Source organism: Pan troglodytes, chromosome 8 (assembly GCF_028858775.2).
Source record: "Pan troglodytes isolate AG18354 chromosome 8, NHGRI_mPanTro3-v2.0_pri, whole genome shotgun sequence".
NCBI lineage: Eukaryota > Metazoa > Chordata > Mammalia > Primates > Hominidae > Pan > Pan troglodytes.
The window spans coordinates 15,952,041-15,971,346 of record NC_072406.2 but is presented as its reverse complement, the minus strand read 5'-3'; the positions used below and the strand labels follow the sequence as shown (position 1 = coordinate 15,971,346).

At 48.5% G+C, this 19,306-nt stretch overlaps 2 protein-coding genes across 8 annotated transcripts in view; one reads left to right on the top strand and one right to left on the bottom strand.

Annotated features, from left to right (window-relative positions):
- Nucleotides 1–10,137, top strand: part of PITRM1 (pitrilysin metallopeptidase 1) — a 35,575-nt gene extending 25,438 nt beyond the window's left edge. The window contains exons 19-28 of one of the 2 annotated variants that reach the window (XR_010159734.1): nt 182–347; nt 669–769; nt 2,216–2,336; nt 3,569–3,643; nt 4,431–4,543; nt 6,204–6,421; nt 7,120–7,245; nt 8,807–8,952; nt 9,520–9,622; nt 9,733–10,137. Coding sequence is in view for 1 of the 2 variants with exons in the window: in NM_001280465.1 (NP_001267394.1) it covers nt 182–347; nt 669–769; nt 2,216–2,336; nt 3,569–3,643; nt 4,431–4,543; nt 7,120–7,245; nt 8,807–8,952; nt 9,520–9,622; nt 9,733–9,826 (1,045 nt within the window). In the remaining variant the exon portion in view is untranslated. 2 annotated transcript variants of the gene reach the window in all.
- A 939-nt stretch (nt 10,138–11,076) lies between these two features.
- Nucleotides 11,077–19,306, bottom strand: part of PFKP (phosphofructokinase, platelet) — a 71,747-nt gene continuing 63,517 nt past the window's right edge. For all 6 annotated transcript variants that reach the window (XM_016962555.4, XM_016962554.3, XM_054660656.2 and 3 more), the window contains 6 exons: nt 17,886–18,050; nt 15,406–15,467; nt 14,527–14,638; nt 13,280–13,379; nt 12,073–12,175; nt 11,077–11,431 (listed from right to left, as the gene is read on the bottom strand). In XM_016962555.4, coding sequence (XP_016818044.1) covers nt 11,302–11,431; nt 12,073–12,175; nt 13,280–13,379; nt 14,527–14,638; nt 15,406–15,467; nt 17,886–18,050 — 672 coding nt within the window. In that variant the 3' untranslated portion in view covers nt 11,077–11,301. The remainder of the gene's footprint in view (nt 11,432–12,072; nt 12,176–13,279; nt 13,380–14,526; nt 14,639–15,405; nt 15,468–17,885; nt 18,051–19,306) is intronic.

The following is a 19,306-nucleotide window of genomic DNA, read 5'->3' as shown; positions in this document are numbered from 1 at the left end:
GGAGACAGTTTTACTCGTGTGTGTTGTTGACTTCCAAGTCTGACTTTTACTTGTAGTTCATATGGACTTGTAAAATTTCTTTGGTTGCTAAAGTACTCTGAAAACTTAATCAACTTTCCATGATACTGAAGGGATGTGAGGAATGGGTCTCCAGGAATTTTTTCTTCTCCTTTTTCCATAGCCCGTGCTTTGAAGAAGAGGAGCACTTCAAGGTGCTGGTGAAGATGACCGCCCAGGAGCTCGCCAATGGAATTCCTGACTCTGGGCACCTGTACGCGTCCATCAGGGCAGGCCGGACCCTCACGCCCGCAGGGGACCTGCAGGAGACCTTCAGCGGGATGGATCAGGTGGGAAGCTTGGAAGGAACCTCTATTACTCCGGTTTAGCCACATATTCCAGAGTTACTGATTTCTTTGGGAATACATTAATTTATGTCCCAGAAATGCTAACTTTCTAACTGACTAAATATGGGGAAGAATTGGTTGGTTGGTTTTGACTCATCTTCCTCTTTGTACCACCCTGCACCCCAGTTCCAGCCCTGCTCAAGCCGTGCACTCGCACACATAACCCCTGCCCAAGCAGGGTTCTGATGTCACAGGTGCTTGGTTCAGACTGAGCGGGTCTGTTGTAGCCTCTGCCTCTCTCTGAGCGAGTTTCCTCTGGCTTAGGTGCGGCTGATGAAGAGGATTGCAGAAATGACAGATATCAAACCCATCCTGAGGAAGCTCCCGCGTATCAAGAAACACTTGTTAAATGGTGATAATATGAGGTGCATTTGTGATTTGTTTCTAAATATTTTATGATTCATTCTATTAAGTATAGTTTTTAGGTATTTCTTACTTGTAGAAACTTCAAGATAGAGTGCTTGGTAAAGGTAAAGGTTATAGAATTTATTGTAAATGTCAAGTGTTCTAACAAACTAAGAAAATATTTTAAGCCTATTAAAAGTTGTAGGAGATGGGGAAGAAAGCAGGCTAATTTTGTTCTAGAAGTGCAAATAGGTTGAGGGCAAGTAGTTATATTGCTTCCAAAAGCACATAGTCCGTAACTGAGGTATCTGTAAAGGTGAGCTTGCTGAAGACCAGAGTAAAAGTGCAGTTTCTTATAAAATTATGTGATGCTTTGAGGAAACATCTGGCAGCTCAGTCCTATACCTTCAGTTGGCCTTAGGCCCTCAGATGTGTGAGCATGAATAAAGTTTAAAAATGATTAAGTTTATTTTCAGCATCTTATTGTCAGTGACATTGATGTATTCGTCAGTACTTAACAAGAAAATGTTTGCTGAAGTCAGTTGTCCTTCTTCACAGAGAGTCCTGATGCCTTTCCCCAGTCATGTCCTGAGAATCCCTGGCAGATTCTACAGGGCGGTCTGTGGGTGGCCAGAGGTGAAGCCTGGCGATCAGGGTCTCTTGGCATTGGGCTCAGGCAGGCCTGGCTTCTGGTACCGCCGGGTCAGCACTCACGCTCGCTCCCAGGCGGTCCTGGGCAGCTGACCCACTTGCGTCTTCTGCTTCCTCCTCCATAAAACCTTCCTTCGCAGGTTTATCATACGGAATAAAAGAAAGAATATCTGCAAGGCAGCATACATGCCTGGGATATAGTTAGTATTAATATAATGGTACGTGCTGTTACTTTAACTAGAATAAGTTTAGGATTTACAGCCAAAAGGAAAAAATATACACTCTGTCAATATACTGTAGAGTTCAAGTAGCTTTTATATGATAGTAGTATTTGCAATTCTGTGGAATTTGGAAGAGTTCTATTTTCATGTAACTTTGAGAGCATGGTAATTTTTTGCAATTTATAATGTTCTGCTTTAACAACCAGTTCACATTTTCAAATTGATGACTTCTGGACAGTAATTTTAAAAGTTGTCAGTGTTTTGATAGTGTAATTCTGAAGGCATGGTTAGCAGATCTTAATAGTCTCTGTATTTTCTTTGCTCTTCGGAAGAACTAGAGTTTAGAGTCTCAGGCTCCGCATCTGGACGGCTTCATTAGCTGCCACATTGAACTGTGCGGAAATCTCTTGATAACCTGAAGCACTGCAGAGCAGGGAGGCGGCCGTGGCATTTCCACATTTGGCTACTGTTTCTTTTAACACTCTGAACAGTATTTTCTATAAAAACAACATTATTGAGTTATACAAAATGTGATGAATTACTAAAACTGTTTTTTCTAACAGTGGTTTTATGTATACGTAATTTTTCAAACAGGTGTTCAGTGAATGCGACTCCTCAGCAGATGCCTCAGACAGAAAAAGCGGTCGAAGACTTCCTTAGAAGCATCGGTCGGAGTAAGAAGGAACGGAGGCCTGTGCGCCCACACACGGTCGAGGTATGCACTGGTGGTGCTGGCGCCCGGTGAGCGCCTGGCAGGTGCCAGAGCAGCTCTCATGTTTTACACACATTAACTCAATTCTCAGAGCAGTCCAGCATGTGGGGGTTCATATCCCCTGTACGCAGATGAAGAAACTGAGGTTTCTTCAGGAGGATTAAGTATCTTGCCCAGTGTTGGCCCAGTTAAGTGAGTTCAGACCCTGCAGTGTGGCCTTGGATCCTGCGCTCACTTCTGTGCCTTGCAGTGAGTAGTCTGATAGGAAAACAGACTTTGGCTGGAATACGCTGGCAGAGGAATGGCCCAAACCGTAGCCTGAAGGCTGTTCACTGCTGTTTCTATGACTCATGAATCCATGGATCTGACATGGAACAGTGATGTCGGTGATAACTAACTTAGTAAATTTGATTAACTTAGAGAGTTGTAGTTTAGTTCATGGATGTCAGTAGAGAAGCCGTGCTGCTCCGTGGAGGAGGTTGACGCTCATGTCTTCTCCATTGGTGTCTGCGTATCCCTGGTTCAATTCTGGATGTGGTCTCTCTGTTGGCCCCTGGGAGTGGAGCCTTTGGGAGGTGGCCTCCTGCTGCTCCAGGCCCCTCTGCCTGCAACCCTTTCACCTTAAATGTCCTCTTGATTTGACAGATTAATGACAAGAAAGTGCAGAAAGAAAGGTTAAAATATTTTCTTTGTACCATATAACAAGGCTACCTTTTCCTTGACTGTCTGAAAATTTATTTTAAAATTTTCTTAATTTCTTTTACTCACTTTATTTCTTTTTTTAGTTTTTGTTATTTTGAGACAGGGTCTGTCTCTGGCACTCAGGCTGGAGTGCAGTGGTGCCATTACAACTAGCTGCAGCCGTGACCTGGGCTCAAGTGATCCTCCAATCTCAGCCTCCCAAGTAGCAGGGGCTACAGGTGTGCACCACCATGCCCAGCTAATTTTTAAAAATTTTTTGTTGAGATGGGAGCTCACTACATTGCCCAGGCTGGTCTCAAACTCCTGGACCCAAGCAATCCTCCCACCTCAGCCTCCAAAGTGCTGGCATAGGCATGAGCCACTCTGCCCAGCCTATTTTTATTTTATTTTTTTTAAGCGTTTATTATTTAAAACACTTACATCTGCCCTAACACTTGTTGTTAGCTGTGTGAATTTTATAAACTCTGTTACTTCTTATATATTTCAAGTGAGTTCTGGATTTTTCTGTTTTCTCTTGGAAACTTGATTTTCAGAAACCTGTGCCCAGCAGCTCTGGTGGAGATGCCTACGTTCCCCATGGCTCCCAGGTCATTAGGAAGCTGGTCATGGTAAGAACCACAGCCCATCCAGGTTCCCAGCGGGTGGGTGCTTCCCTCCATGGCTGTGTCTGCCGCTGATGTTCGAATGTTCCTCCGTCCGCCTGTCCGTGGGGCTGGCGTGTCCCTAGAGTTGCGAGTTCAGTGCATCCTTTGTCACTGCCACCCTGAGCCTTTTCTCTCTCAGTGCTGAGTGAAGGCCCTGGCGGGGGTGTGTCCTCCTGTGCCGAGGAGGGCCCTAGTATGGGGTGCGTCTTCCCTGTGCCCAGGAAGAGGGCTACTGCTCTGGGTGGTCTCCTCCCGGGCAACTCACCCTCCTTTGAACGTAGCTCCCGAGCTGAGTTGATGCCAGTGGAGCGGTCTGACAGATCCTTTCCGCGACTCAGCCTGGTGCTGATGCTGTTTGGTTTGGTTCCTTGTGGAGTAGAGTGATTTAACACATTCCTATGATATCATATGATATGAAATATAAATATGTAACTATGATATAAACGGCGTAGAATGAAATGTTTTTAATTGAACAGTATACGTTAAAGCATCACGTCAAGATTGGAGGACTTCATGTCAGTTTTACAGTGAGAAATTCTGTGGAGTGACGGAACTGCAGTGCCTTGCTCTCGCGCCCCAGCACCTGGCTGCGGAGTGTCACGGAGATGGGACCCCTGAGATGGGTCCAGTCCCAGTGCCGTGGGCGGTGCGTGGCAGCACAGCCGCCTCTGACCCCTGAGATGGGTCCAGTCCCAGTGCCGTGGGCGGTGCGTGGCAGCACAGCCGCCTCTGACCATACCTTGTCCCTCAGGAACCCACCTTCAAGCCCTGGCAGATGAAGACTCACTTCCTGATGCCCTTCCCGGTGAATTACGTGGGTGAATGCATCCGAACTGTCCCCTACACGGACCCAGATCATGCCAGGTAGGAGGGTGGAGGTCGGGACCTCTCAGGCCTGAGCCTTACGGAAGAGCTTGTCAAGGCTGTTCGAGTTCACAGGGCATGTTTTAGCACAGGAAAAGTCTGTGCTGACTCTGAGTGTTGGACCTGGAGCTGTGTGAGTCTACGAGTGCTCCTCTTTAAACAGCAGTCTTCGTGAACAGAGACCCAGCTTTAGAGCCAGTCATTTTTGTAAACAATTTCTATTATTGAGGAGTCCTATGAACAAAACAGATACCTATGACCTTAAACACAGACTCCTTTCAACATGCCCCATGTACTCACCTCATCTCTAGGTAAAAATCGAATGAATTTAGGCTGAGACTTCTGATAGACATGGTAGGTTAAGCCTTCATGAGGGGACAGATGCGTGAACGACAGCAAAGGCAGATCAAGACAGGAAGCTACAAGGGAAAGAGTGGGAGGTGACCCGGAGAGCCATGGGGGCTGCAGGAGAACCTCGTGAGCCAGACTGTGGGTGGGTGGGGGGTGCCTGACCTGGGGCCACAGAGGGACAGGGCAGTGGGGAGAAACCAGGTGGTCCTGCAGAGCCCTGCAGATGGCAGGGCCGGAGGCCGCCTCACAGTCCCTCTAAGGAGTTTGTCTCCCCTGTCTCCCCACCAAGTCAGAAGCTCAGGGAAGGAGGCCCTGGGTTGAGCAGCCGAAGCCACAGCCAAGAGTCAGGGTCAGGCCTGTTCCCAAAGTGGTGTGGGGCGAGGGAGTTTGCCGCCTACAGACTGGCCCTCCAGCCCCTTCTTCCGAACTGTGGCTGCCCCTTGGCTGTGTTCATCCCATCTGGGGAAACTGGCCAGACCAGGACAGACTCACAGACGTGCACCTTTGGGGACCCGTCAGTTGGGTGTGTATGACACAGATATGTGCAAACATGTTATATCCTGGAAATTCACTTCCTGTGTCCTTGTCCCAGGCAGCTACCCCCATGAGGGACTAAACCAAGGAGTGAGCCTGGTAGAGAGGTGGAAGGCAGGCTTAGGCCTGGGCAGCCTGTCCTGATTGGAGAAGGAGCCAGGCCTCCGGGGTGCACGTGTGTCACAGAGGGCCACAGATGGGGAGTTGTGTAGGAGGCAGGCGGGAAGAAACGTGGGGCTGCAGTGGGGGCCCAGAAAGAGCTGGCTGTAGAAAAGAAGTATGTGGTCAGCTGTTTTATTTATTTATTTCCATATTTGTAGAAGATGAACAGATCTGTCTGCTATGCCGGCAGAAGAGTGGTGTCTGTTTCCACTATCCAATAGGAAAATGTAGACAGAAAACACTAAAAATGTGGAGGTTCCCCCTGGGCAGTGGGATTCCAGATCTTTTTTTCCTTGTGTTTTGTATTTTATAATCTTTCAGCAGTGAGCATGTGTTTTTAATATACAAGTAATAGAAATTTCTCAAGAAGGATAATGCACGGACGGATGGAACGCCATCCCTGCCGGTGCTTGTGGAGACTCCGTCCCCCAGGGTTGGGCTCCAGCCTCACTAGTCCCAGCTGACGGCGCCCCAGCCACGCGAGAGGCGCTGGGTTTCTCCTGGAGGACCTACACGAGATGGTCGTGACTTCTCCCACCACAGCCCCTGGGAACACGCCCACTCCTTCCTTGATTTCCCACCTGGCCTATTTGACTCCCTTCATCCACTTTAGGAAAAGGCCCGTCTGTGGAAGCGGCGACCTGGGGCTGATCTCGCCACGGGCGTCTTCAAGGAGCCTGTGTCTTTGCTGCAGACTCTACCATCATTGTCTGCCCTGCCTTCTGTCGGAGGTGGATGTGTTCTAGAATCAGCTTGAATGTGATGTTACCGTTCACAGTGGAAGGCAGAGGAAATTGGCCCTGTTCCTAGAAACGCGCTTTATCGGAGAGTGTGTGTTTTCTTAAGGGATTCTTATAAAACTCCTTTTTTTCCATATTCTGATGTGAGACATTTAAATAAATGTTCATTTGCACATTTGCCTTTATAATAGAAATAACCTCTTTCTACTTCACGAGATTTTAAAAATGCCATATGTGCATTGGAACAAGTTAAGCACTGTGGTGCTGGAAGTGTTAAGATTCCCTCCCCACCACCTCTCCCTTCAACCCTGTAATCTAAGCCAACTGTTTGAAAATTGTGCTTCCTTGTGCTTTTTAGTTTTGGTTAATTGAAAAAATCTCATGCCTGTAAGCCCAGCACTTTGAAGGCAGGAGGATCACTTGAAGCCAGGTGTTTGAGACCAGCCTGGGCAACAAAGCTAGACTCTGCCTCTACAAAAACTGTAAAAATAGTCAGGCGTGGTGGCCCACACCTGTAGGCCCAGCTACTCAGGAGGCTGTGGTGGGAGGATCCCTTGAGCCCAGGAGTTCAAAGCTGCAGTGAGCTGTGATTACACTAATGCACTCCAGCCTGGCGACAGAGCGAGACCCCATCTCTTAAAAAACAAGACCAAAATATGGGAAGATAATTTATGCAGCATTATTTTACAACTTGATTTTATTTTCATTTTCACTTAATCCAACAATTACTTCATTGTCTATGCTTTTTTATCAGCCATGGTGTTAACTTGCATTTTTTAATCATTTCAGTCTTAAAATCCTTGCACGTTTGATGACTGCCAAATTCTTGCATACAGAAATTCGAGAAAAAGGCGGTGCTTATGGTGGAGGCGCAAAACTCAGCCACAATGGGATTTTCACCCTTTACTCTTACAGGTGAGTTTTGCTCTAGTTCACACATTGGGATGCACATGTCGTTTTAGTCTTCTACTCATGATTATCAGTGTCATTTTCTTCTACTGCAGTGAACCTTTAGACAAAAGTTGTTCTGTGTGCTTCTTTTCACTTCTTGGGCACTTAGCCACACCCAGCAATGTCCTTTCTGGCGCCAGGATTAGGGCCAGCAGCCTAAACAGGAAGCATTCTGCCTTCAGTAAACCCTGGCTTCAGCCAGCATATTTTGGCAGAACACGGTAGTGCCTCCATCCGTGGGTTTGCCTTCCACGGTTTATTACCCACAGTCACCCTCGGTCTGAAAATATTAAATGGAAAATTCCAGACATAAACACTTCCTAAGTTTTAAATTGTACACCATTCTTCTAAGCAGTGGGATGAAAGCTGACGCTGTCTACAGTACCTGCCTGTTGGTCACTCAGTAGCCGTCTAGGTATCAGATATGCTGTGGGTATCCAAGAGCTTCTGTTCACAGAACCTTTGTTTTACTTAATAGTAGCCCATCAGCGTAACTTTTATTACAGTATAATTGTTGTATTTTGTTAATATCTTGCTGCACCTAATCTATAAACTTTATGGGCCCCAGGTGAGGGGGCTGCGATACAGCCTGAGAGCGTTCTTAGCTCATTTCAGTTGGAGGTGCCTGATGTGGATGCAGTTCTGTTAGCTTTCATAAACATAACACCGTTACTCTAAAGCAATATTCTTGATTTTCTATGGCTTTGCTGCCTAAGAGAACATGTATTCCAACAGTTTTTAAGAAGGAGCCGGCCGGCTGCGGTGGCAAGTGCCTGTGGTCCTAGCTACAGGAGGCTAAGGCGGGAGGATCCCTTGAGCCTGGGGAGGTTGAAACTGCAGTGAGCAGATTGCGCCACTGCACGCCAGCCTGGGCGACAGTGAGACCCTGTCTCGTGGATGCATAGCTAGATTAGGTAGGTAGGCAGGCATGTAGGTAGATACGTAGGTAGCCATTGCCACTCTGATGAGTTCTCCCCCTTGCTGGGCTGGAAGCCATGCTTCTAGACAAGGATGGGGAAGCAGCTCACAGCCCCTCTGCAGCTCAGGGTGGAGGGAGGGCTGGGCTCTTTGCATTTACACGAAGGGAAGTCTGGATTGGCCCCCTCAGGCTGATTCCTGTACTACCCTGGGTGTGTCTTCAGGGAGATGAAAGGAAAACCTTTGTTTGCTTAATTTTTCCGTGTAAGTCTTCTGTAATTTCCCTGTAATCCTGACCTGCCCCTACCCTCCACTGACTTTCCTCTCTTGATGAGGTCACAGAGAGGTGTATTTAAATAATCTAGGGAGGACTTTGTGCAGACAGACCTTGTCTAAGAGGGAGAACGTGTTGAAAGGCTTATGTGATCGGATTTAAATTTCCATTGAGAGTAATTGAGCGATTTGTCAGTGGGCTGTTTGGACTAAATCAGATGTAAAATAGAGCTGTTAACCCATAGAAGATGTTGAATTGTTAAGTCGACAGAGGTTTATCATAAACTCGTCCATTGGTAAAATGCTTGCCCGTTTATTTCTCTGGGTTTCCTAGGGACCCAAATACAATAGAGACGCTCCAGTCTTTTGGGAAGGCTGTCAACTGGGCTAAGTCTGGAAAATTCACACAGCAAGACATCGACGAAGCCAAACTTTCTGTCTTCTCAACCGTAGATGCTCCTGTCGCTCCTTCAGACAAAGGTATTTTAAGTATAACAGTGAGAATCTCAACCCACAGCCTCACAGATGACGTTGCTGTTTTCCAAGTTCCCGGCATGTATGGGCAGGAGCACCAGCTTCTGGTGCCTCCATCCTTGCTTGTGATATGATTTCCACGTCTGACACCCTAAACACGCTTCCTGACATCCGGGCGAGAAGAGTGCATCCTGTCATTTTGTTTTACTGACCTGAGACCCAGTGGGGCCAACCCATGGCAGTGTCCAGGCTCATTAGGGTGGAAGGAGGACGTGGGCACGGCCCGGGCATGGCCACGTTAATCTCTAGAGCCACTTTTGCTCACAGCATCATCAGCCTCACGCGGCGCTGACTGCATCCATGCTGCAGAAGCAGGCGTTGGTAGGGGTCAGCGTGGCACGTGGGAGCTGGAGGTCGGGGTGTGATCTCTGGGTTGTTAGACACATCCCTGTGGTTGAAACATGCACGTGAAATGACAGTGAGATGCCTGTGTCCCCTCCGGGACATGAGTGCACAGCCCACAATGCGAGCTCCCGGGCAGCGGCTCCATCGTGCCTGTGGATTGTCTTCTAGGAATGGATCACTTCTTGTACGGCCTCTCAGATGAGATGAAGCAGGCCCACAGAGAGCAGCTCTTTGCTGTCAGCCACGACAAGCTCCTGGCCGTGAGCGATAGGTGAGTGGGGAGCGGGGGAGACAGCGTTTGGGACTGGAAGTCTGCGTGCTGACTTTAACAGCGCTGACGCAGAAGCCAGTCCCCGCTGACCACGCCTGCCTTCCTCTCAGGTACCTCGGCACTGGGAAGAGCACACATGGCCTGGCCATCCTCGGACCCGAGAACCCGAAAATTGCCAAGGACCCATCCTGGATCATCCGATGAGCAGCCGTGGCACTCGACTGCACAGGAGCCTGAGACAATACACCTCTGAGCTGAATATGAAAAGTCAGAAATGCTACTGCTTTTTCCAAGAATATTATGTCATTAAGTGTCGCCAAAGCCCTTGACTGGCGAGTCAAAAACTCAGATCTGTCTTAAGAGTGACCAGGAAGAGGTTCATTGAAATAATCATGCATGAAGCGCCAAAGATGCACCATGTAGAATTTTTACTTTCTACTGGCAGGCTCCTTTTACCTCATTAATTCTAGAATATTTACTTAAGAATCTAAAAATAAAGGGCAACTCTGACTTAACCTCTGCTTGAGTCATTATTTTAAGCAGCATTTAGGGCCTTTATTTAAAAACAGAAGTAAAATGAAAAGATGCGCAAGGGTGTCCCACGTCAGCCTGCGCTGATTCAGGAAACTCCATCACACCGAGGCCCTGGGGGAGTGTCCTCCTAACAGACGGGAGTTCACCGCGGCGGCTGGATGGAAACCGTCCTGAGAAGCAGGTGGGTTGGGGTGAGTAAGCGCTTGCTTCATCTTTACAGAGCCAGAAAGGAAAGCCTCCGCGCTAGCTCTTCCTTGGGAAATCAGAGTCCAACAGCCAAACAGCTTGTTTTTGGCATCTCCTCTCCCTCCACCCAGCTCTCTGCCCCCGTTTCTGAGGCACAGCTGTTGTCTCTTGCAGACTAGAGCTAAGAGGCAGAAACGCTGTCCCTACAGGAGGGGGGCCCACCAGGGCAGCAGGGCTGTCATCCCAGCAGCCGTGTCTACTCTGGCAAGACTCTTCCGGAGAGTTCCAACCTAGGTCCCAGTGAGGACTGTAGCTTGGCCTGGAGGAGAAGCTGGCTATCAGAGTTTTGAACCTACCACCACCCCACCCACCCCTTGGTGGTTTTAACATGCAGCTAGGATTGCAATCAAGAGAACAAGTAAATAAGATTCATGTTTTACTTTCTATTTTACTTTCAAAGGAGAGCAGGAGCCTGGGGTCGAGGCCCAGGGTCCCGGCCTGCTGCTGTGGATGGAAACTGACACATGGCAAATATGTAACGGTAAGTAAACGTGGCCTTCCCCTTGGCCTGTGTAAACTACTGGCTTTGTTCTCCTTTTATGACTTGTGCATAGTTCAGTGATCCCTATAAAAATATTTTGCTAATCTTTGCCCACAAAACTGAGAAAACCTTTAGTAGCCACCCATAGATTGAGGTATTAATCTCCTACTTAAAAAACTAAAACAGAGGACTGTTGGAGTTGTAGGCAAATGTTTAATTCTGCTCATGTGCACATCTGAAAGCATGAGACACAGTCCACAGACAGCACGCACTGGAGCTGGTGGGGCAGACGGGCACTCACCAATTAGGTATTAATGTCAATAATACGTGCATAAAGTGCTGATAAATAACTTAAGTGTTACAAACACAGACGGTCCACGGTGAGTCCAGGCTGCAGGCACATGCAGGCGGGACTGGGTCAGACACTCCAGGGCTGCACGTGCTCCAGCTGGCCTGAGTCTGACACGTCATAGCTGGCCTTGTACTTGGCCAGGATCTTCATGAGGGGCCGTAGCTTGAGCCACCACTGTTCTTTGGGAATCCTGTGCCTGTGGAGGGAAGAGGAGACAGCAGTGAGGCCTGCAGTCACCCCCAGGAGATGCCTCCGCCTGCCCTGCACACCATGGCCAGCACAGCGAGCAGTCTTGCCAGAAACACAGGGTTTGTAGGGTCAGCTGAATCAAAGCCAATTTCAGGATCAAATGAAACCATTGTTTAAAATTATTCCCGAAGACCTAGTGGTGTTTTCTGTGTGTACATTTTCTTTTTTGAGATGGAGTCTCTCTCTCTTGCCAGGCTTGAGTACAGTGGTGCAATCTCAGCTCACTGCAACCTCTGCCTCCCGGGTTCAAGCGATTTCTCCTGCCTCAGCCTCCTGGGTAGCTGGGACTACAGGTGTGCATCACCATGCCTCGCTAATTTTTGTATTTTTAGTAGAGATGGGGTTTCACCATATGAGCCAGGTTGGTCTCGATCTCTTGACCTTGTGATCCACCTGCCTCGGCCTCCCAAAGTGCTGGGATTATAGGCATAAGCCGCTGCACCCGGCCAAGACCTAGTATTTTTTTTAACTGAGCTTCAGAAAAGCCAGTTCCTCAAACCCCTGAATGAGTTGCCAACAGCAACAGCCATTCCCCTGGCCCGTACTCACATTGGCTGGGTTCACTGAGGCAATAAGAGCCCAACTTACTCAAAATCCGTTTGCTTCTTCAGCTCTGCCACAGGTTGAAAAATAACGTTTCTTTTGCTTATTCCCAGCACACAAACGGAATCATCGGTGGTAAATTTTTTTCCTATAAAAGATTTAAAAAAAGATTAATAACACCCTGTCACATGGGCAGGTGGGGGAGCAGAATCATGGTGCGAGTTGAGAACTGAGATTCCTCGGAACCATGCTGAACCTGGCCTGGAAGCCCAGGTGAGACTGAGAACAGCCGCGCAGTGGGGCCAGTGCCTGGCCTCCTGCAGCTCTGCTCTTGTGGGACCACCCCGATGGCTTCCTGGAAAGCAGCTTTTGTTTTTTCCTCCCAGTGGAGAGAATTTTTCACTAAATAGTGGAATAGGGAAATTAGCTTAAATTACAGCAAAACACTAATTTATGCTCACAGATACACACACTGAGAGGCAAAAAGCATCCATAGCTAAATTAGCAAAAGAAAATCGCTGTAGAAAGAATCAAAGCCAAAGTCAGTTCTTCAAAAAGACAAACCCATTGAAACTATTCACATCACTGTTTTTTATAGACTCTCATTTTTCTAAGTCGGACACTGAGAGTGATACGTGGTTTGCCATAATAAAAGCATACATCTGCTATGACTGATGAAGAAAGCTGAGGGGGTGGGGGTGAGAAAGATGCTGGCACAAAGAGCCACTCAGGAATGAGCGGGGAGCAGCCATGTTGGAACCATTAAAGTTTATAGATTTCTTAGAATATGTAACTTACAAAACTGATTTAAGGGAAAACATGCACAGTTCTACAAACATGAACAATTCATTCAGCAGTCAATTCTTCCTCAAAACTGGAAGTTTTGATGGATAGAGTCACAAGGAGGTTGTCCTACCAAATATCCAAAAAATGAAAGGCCCCACTTAAACTGTGAGGGGAAATTGCTGGCCAACGTTCAGGACCTCCAGAGCAAAAAGCCTGCACAAAAGAACTGCAGACTGCATCTAGCAGTGATAAAAGATAACATGTCATGCCCAAGCTGATCTTATCCCAGGAATCCAAGGTTGGTTAAATAGCAACACTCAGAGATCAGGAGTAAAACATCACGTGCAGCTCAGTACTGAATTGAAGAAGGAACCAGCACCCTACTTCTCCCCGACAGGACAGCATTTTCACCAAGGCCGGACAGCCTGCATCACGAGGCTGTGGCCTCCCTTCCCAGACCCCTTACCTCTGCCCCGGGCCTCCTTGAGTTTCACAGTGATCCACTCCATAGCTCTGGCAGAGATTTTGGTTCCAAAGTTTCTATCAAATGGAGAGGGTGCCCCACCCTGTTGGTGGTTAGAGTTATATGAAATATCAGTTATACAGTAATACTTTGCTGTTAAATAGAAATGACAATTTCTATGTTGCAGAATTCATGTTTTTATTTCTAGGTCCTTATAGTTGGAACAGAACAAAACAAAACCTGTGATTCCCATAGCCTGAACTCGGCCTGTTAAGCAAAAGTATCAAGTGTTCCCCCCGCTCAGTAAGATGAGGATTTTAATAAACTCAACAAGTCAACTAACAATCTTCATTATTTTAATATCTTAAATCAGGATTTCATAAACTCATCTGAGGTGGGGATGGGTCACAGCTTTAATCAAAAAACCGTTGTGGATTCTTTGACAAGAACACACATACACCTACTATTTCATCATCATTGCAGGGGATTCATGGACTCTGGCTTAAAAGTATAAGAATAGGAGGTGGTGAGGAAGGAGTGTGTGCAAGTTAGGAGGCCTGGACCCCTGTGTCCCAGGCGCGTGCAGCTCATTCCAGGTCATTCTGATTTGGGGTGTCAAGTATACTACATGTCTGATAATCCATTTTAAATCTTAGGGAAGCTCCAGTTTTTAACTTGATGAAGTGTTTAATTTGAATAAGCATTTCCAAGTAATGGGGGTATCACTGTTTTCATGAAAGTGACAGTTCCCTTAAAATCCCCATTACTCAAACCTCACCAACAAAAGAATCCTAAAGCTGGTGATGTTTGGCATGACTTAAAAGTTCAGATGTTTTGGCTGGGCACGGTGGCTCACGCCTGTAATCCCACCACTTTGGGAGGCTGAGGTGGGTGAATCACCTGAGGTCAGGAGTTTGAGACCAGCCTGGCCAACGTGGTGAAACCCCATCTCTACTAAAAATACAAAAATTAGCTGGGCGTGGTGGTGGGTGCCTGTACTGCCATCTCCTCGGGAGGCTGAGGCAGGAGAATCACTTGAACCTGGAAGGTGGAGGTTGCAGTGAGCCAAGCTTGTACCACTGCACTCCAGCCTGGGCAACAGAGCAAGACTCTGTCTCAAAAAGTTCAGATGTTTTTTATCATCTTGGAATTTACTTATACATTTTTCCCCAAAATGGCTAAAATAAGACAATCTTTTAAAAGTCACACGACAGTGGCTTTGTGGGCCCCTCATGCAGTCTCGGGCCTACCTGCTGCATGTGGCCCAGCACGTTCTTCCTGCAGTCAAACACGCCTTTGCCTTCTTCCGAATAGAGCTGGTAAATGAAGTCGGTGGTGTAGTTTTCACTGCAGCTCTCATTTCTGAAACGAGCGAGAAGGAGTCACTTTGTTTAGCGTGCAGTGGGCACGTGGCTCCCTGCTTGGGGAGATGGCCCTGGGAGGCTGGCCTCCCGCATCCTCCGACCCTATGGTGATTCTACATCAACACCAGTCCCTCCAGTTCACGGTTTTGCTTTCTGCAGTTTGTTACCCATGGTCCAGTGGTCAACTGAGGCCCACAAATATTAAATGGAAAATTCCAGAAATATGTAAGTTTTAAATTGCACACCATTCTGAGTAGCGTGATGAAATCTCGTGCTGTCTGTCTTGCTCTGTCCCACCCAGAACGTGAATCATCCCTGTGCCCTGCGTCTCCATGCTGTCTGTGCCTCCTGCCCGAGTCACTCAGTAGCCGCCCTGGTTATCAGATGGAAGCAACCTCGTGTATACAGGGGGTGGGTACTATCCCCAGGTTCAGACACCCACTGCAGTCTTGGGACACAGTCCCTGAGGCTAAGAGGGATGACTGTTTCCTTCTTTCTTCATAAACATCAGGTGCTAATTAGGGAAATGATTGCGAGATATCTAAAAGAATAAGAGACCATAAAGCAAAAATGTTAGTTGTCTAAATGCAGGCAAGCCTTTAGAGCAGCGCACCACAGCTGTCTTCTGCACCTGCTCAGTGTGTGTAGTGCACTCTAGTGGCAAAGAAGTGACCACTCATCCAGCCCAAGTCACAGACTAGAATCTAAGAACCAGGGTGTGGCGGTGAGGGTAAGATCAGCCCCTGGTCTCTCTCTCTCACTCACCTGAGCACAAGGCCTCTCTGGATGGTGGTCTTCATTTTCTCCGTCAGGTGCTCCACATTGGACTGGAAGAGAGTATTTTGTTAATCAGACAATAAACTTCTACTAAGTACCTACTGTGTGTCAGGCACTGCAGGCCGGGAAGTGCCAACCAAGTGTGGCGGTGAGCATGGCCAAGGAGGCTGCAGCTCTCGCGGCTTGGGTCTTGGGGAGCCTCCTCCCAGATGGGGAGGACACGTCTGCAGCGATGAACGCTGAGGACAGGGCACAGTGAGCAGCCCTCACGGCGGCCACTAGCAACACCTTCCGGAGTCAACAGGGTCCCTCTGAAAACGGTAATTCCGTGATTTGCCCAGTGCTCATTCATGGCTCTATTGCTCGTTGTTTATTTGCATGACGATGTTCTCTCGGTGCTCTCAGAGGAAAAGAGTGACCTGCGGCCTTTCTATGGAATCTCATGTGATGGCCTGATGAGCAGTGTCTGACCAAAGAATTTGTAGACTCACATTCATACACAGATTTCTTAAGGAAAAGATGGTCTTAGAAGAGAGTAAGAACATCCCTTTTCAGATCACGTTGGGAGGATTACAAGAGGGAGGTAATTCCCTAATGATTCATCCTAAGAAAGTGGAGGTTTTTACATCTAATCAAATCTGTCACTGGGCGCAATGGCAGAATTTCACAAAGTAGGAGGCCAGGCATGGTGGCTCATGCCCGTAATCCCAGCACTTTGGGAGGCCAAGGCGGATAGATCGCCTGAGGTCAGGAGTTTGAGAGCAGCCTGGCCAACATGGTGAAACCCCCGTCTCTACTAAAAATACAAAAAATTAGCCGGGTGTGGTGGCAGGTGCCTGTAGTCTCACCTACTTGGGAGGCTGAGGCAGGAGAATTGCTTAAACCCAGGAGGCAGAAGTTGCAGTGAGCTGAGATTGTGCTACTACACTCCAGCCTGGGTGACAGAGCGAGACTCCATCTCAAAAATTTAAAAAAAAAAAAAGCAAAAAATAAAAATCTGTCATAATTTCTCCTCTTAAGCCCTTGCCATGTTGAGTGCTGGTAAGGCAGGATCTTTGGACAGATTTCTGAAATACGTTCATGAGTCACGTAACAGGGGGATATGTTCCTTGAGAAATGCATTGCTAGGTGACTTAAGCCTTGTGCAAACATCCTACAGTGAACTCACACAAACCCAGGAGGCAGGGCCTGCTGCACACCTGTTGTTCCTGGCTACAAACCTGAATGTCTGGGACTGTTGAATACTGCAGGCAATTGTGTATCTAAACATGTCTAGACGTAGAAAAGCACAGTAAAAGATACATATTTTTTGATAAAAAATATATATCTTTTTATAAAATATATATTATAAAAATATATGTAAAAAGATATAAAAGATAAAAAACTGCACCTGTTTGGGGCATCTCCATTATAATCTTATGGGACCCACTGTTGACAGAAACATCATGATGCAGTGAATGACTCCACAAATATTTGACATGGTAAAGAAATTCGTGATTCACATGTCACATAATTAGTGCCAAGGCCCTTTTTACTTGATCTATTTGGCTCAGAAACAAGTAACATCCTAACTTTTTAAAAGACAAGGGTGCTGGGCGCGGTGGCTCATGCCTGTAATCCCAGCACTTTGGGAGGCCAAGGTGGGCAGATCACGAGGTCAGAAGTTCGAGACCAGCCTGACCAACATGGTGAAACCTCATCTCTACTAAAAATACAAAATTAGCTGGGCGTGGTGGCACGTGCCTGTAATCCCAGCTACTTGGGAGGCTAAGGCAGGTGAATCGCTTGAACCTGGGAGTCGGAGGTTGCAGTAAGCTGAGACCACGCCACTGCACTCCAGCCTGGGTGACAGAGCAAGACTCCCTCTCTAAATAAATAAAGACAATTGTTCAAGTTGCATTTTATCTGCCAAGGCCTGTCATCTTGCATGAAGTTTAGCAACTTTGAACGTTGCAGGGTCCAGGCCTGGATTCTGTTGTGTCGTTCAAGCAGGGGCAGACCGCAGGGTCAGCGACACCCTTCCCTAAAAGAGCCACAGATGCCGAGAAACCACGGTCATGTCTGTGTCAGTTTAGAGGCAGATGCAGCATCAGGGGCCTCAGGATTTAAAAGAAGCTGCAGCAACCTTCAGAGCCTGTCACAGACGTGGGTGGTGACTGTCAGCAGAGGTTCTCAAATCATTGGTGACATAAGTGAGACAACATTAACTACACAACAGACTACGTCAAACAAACAAGCTTGTGTTTCACACATGAGACTAGAAGGTGTCCTCAACAAGGCACACCCGCCGTCACCTGACACGCAGTAGGGGCACCTGGGCGATGCGAAGTGTATCAAGCGTGGCGTGTTCCGTAGCACCTCCGTCTCCATGCCCCTCGGAAAGCAAACCACCCTAGACACGATGATTCACTCCGCAGCACCCAGTGGATCCCAAGGGGACGGGCCCTGAGGCCAGCCCCATCACATACCTGCAGATCCCTGATGTCGAAGGGCTCTTCGAAAATGTAGGCGGCATCAGCTCCCGCCGCGAGCCCCCCCATGTTGGCCAGGTAGCCACAGTAGCCGCCCATGGTCTCGATGATGAACACGCGCCGCTTGGTTCCGCTGGCGGACTGCTTGATGCGGTCGCAGGTCTGGTCACAGAGAAGAGATCAGTCACTCCAGCCCAGGCCCGGGGCGTGCCCACCATCCCAGAGCTCCCCCAAGAGTGAGTGCAACAAGGCCCCCCCACCGCGCCCAAACATGCGGTCCCAGCATCCCGCAGAGGTGAAGGGTGTGCAGCAGCCGGGATGTGCCCTCGGAGTGGGTGTGAACGTGGTCCCCCGCAACCCCACCGTGACAGCCACCTGGAGGTGACCTCGATGTCCCGTTTTGGGGGCCTGGCCACCTGCCGCTCCCTTCTCCCAGGCCCCATAGAAGGGGACGGAAAAGACGACCCCACAAGCCAGCTCACTCCACGCTGCTCTGTGACTGTCCCTGCTGAAGCCGCTTTCACCGGACACGGACACCATTAGGTGTTAGCTGAGATGTTAGGGGACTGTCCCCTGCCAGCTTAGTCCGTGGGAACTGCTGTGCTGTTCTATTTTCTTCTGAAAAGCTCCCTGTGATTTTAGAGGTGCGGCCATCTTCCATCCATTGGTGAATGTTACATTTATGGAAACTCTACTCAAAGGCAGATGGTGGTTCTTAGACCTAGGCGCCTGGGGAAGTCTTCCAGATGCACAGGCACCGGGTCCCAGAGTGAAATGTCTGCCATCCGCCCTCCATGAGGACCCAAGCTCGGGGGGGGAGAAAAACGGCAAAGAAATGCATCGGCCGCCTTCCCACCCATACATCAGTCCGGCTGCAACGCCCTCTTCCTGGGCCTCAGCTCCCACCCCGGGACCCTCCAATCCGTTCACACAGAAAGGACCCCATCTATAAAAAACATAAATCTGATCCAGTTCTTGGTTTATTCAAAACCCTTTGCTCACTTCAAGTACACATCAAGCCTTTGTCGGGAATCCCCGGCCCCGCCTGCTCCCGGCACCAGGTCCTGTTCCAGCCACCCCAGGTCCTCCTGGGGCCTTTGGATATGCTGGCCGCTGTGTGCATCACATTCCGGCACAGTGGTGGGCGGGAGAGCAGCCCCCAAAGGAATCCCAGTCCTATCCCTAATCCCTGGGATTAGGGAACCTGGGAACGTTCCCTCATGCGGTGATAAAGGTGAATCCTAGGAGTACCCAGGTGGGCCCTAAATGCCATCACCTGCATCAGCAGATGAGGGGCGCAGAGGCTGAAGGCCCTGGAGCGGGATGCTGCACACCCACATGGAAGGAGGAGGCGCCAGGGAACAAGGCGTGCAAGGCCCGCAGCTCTGGGCACCTGAACGGGCCACGAGGGACGCTCC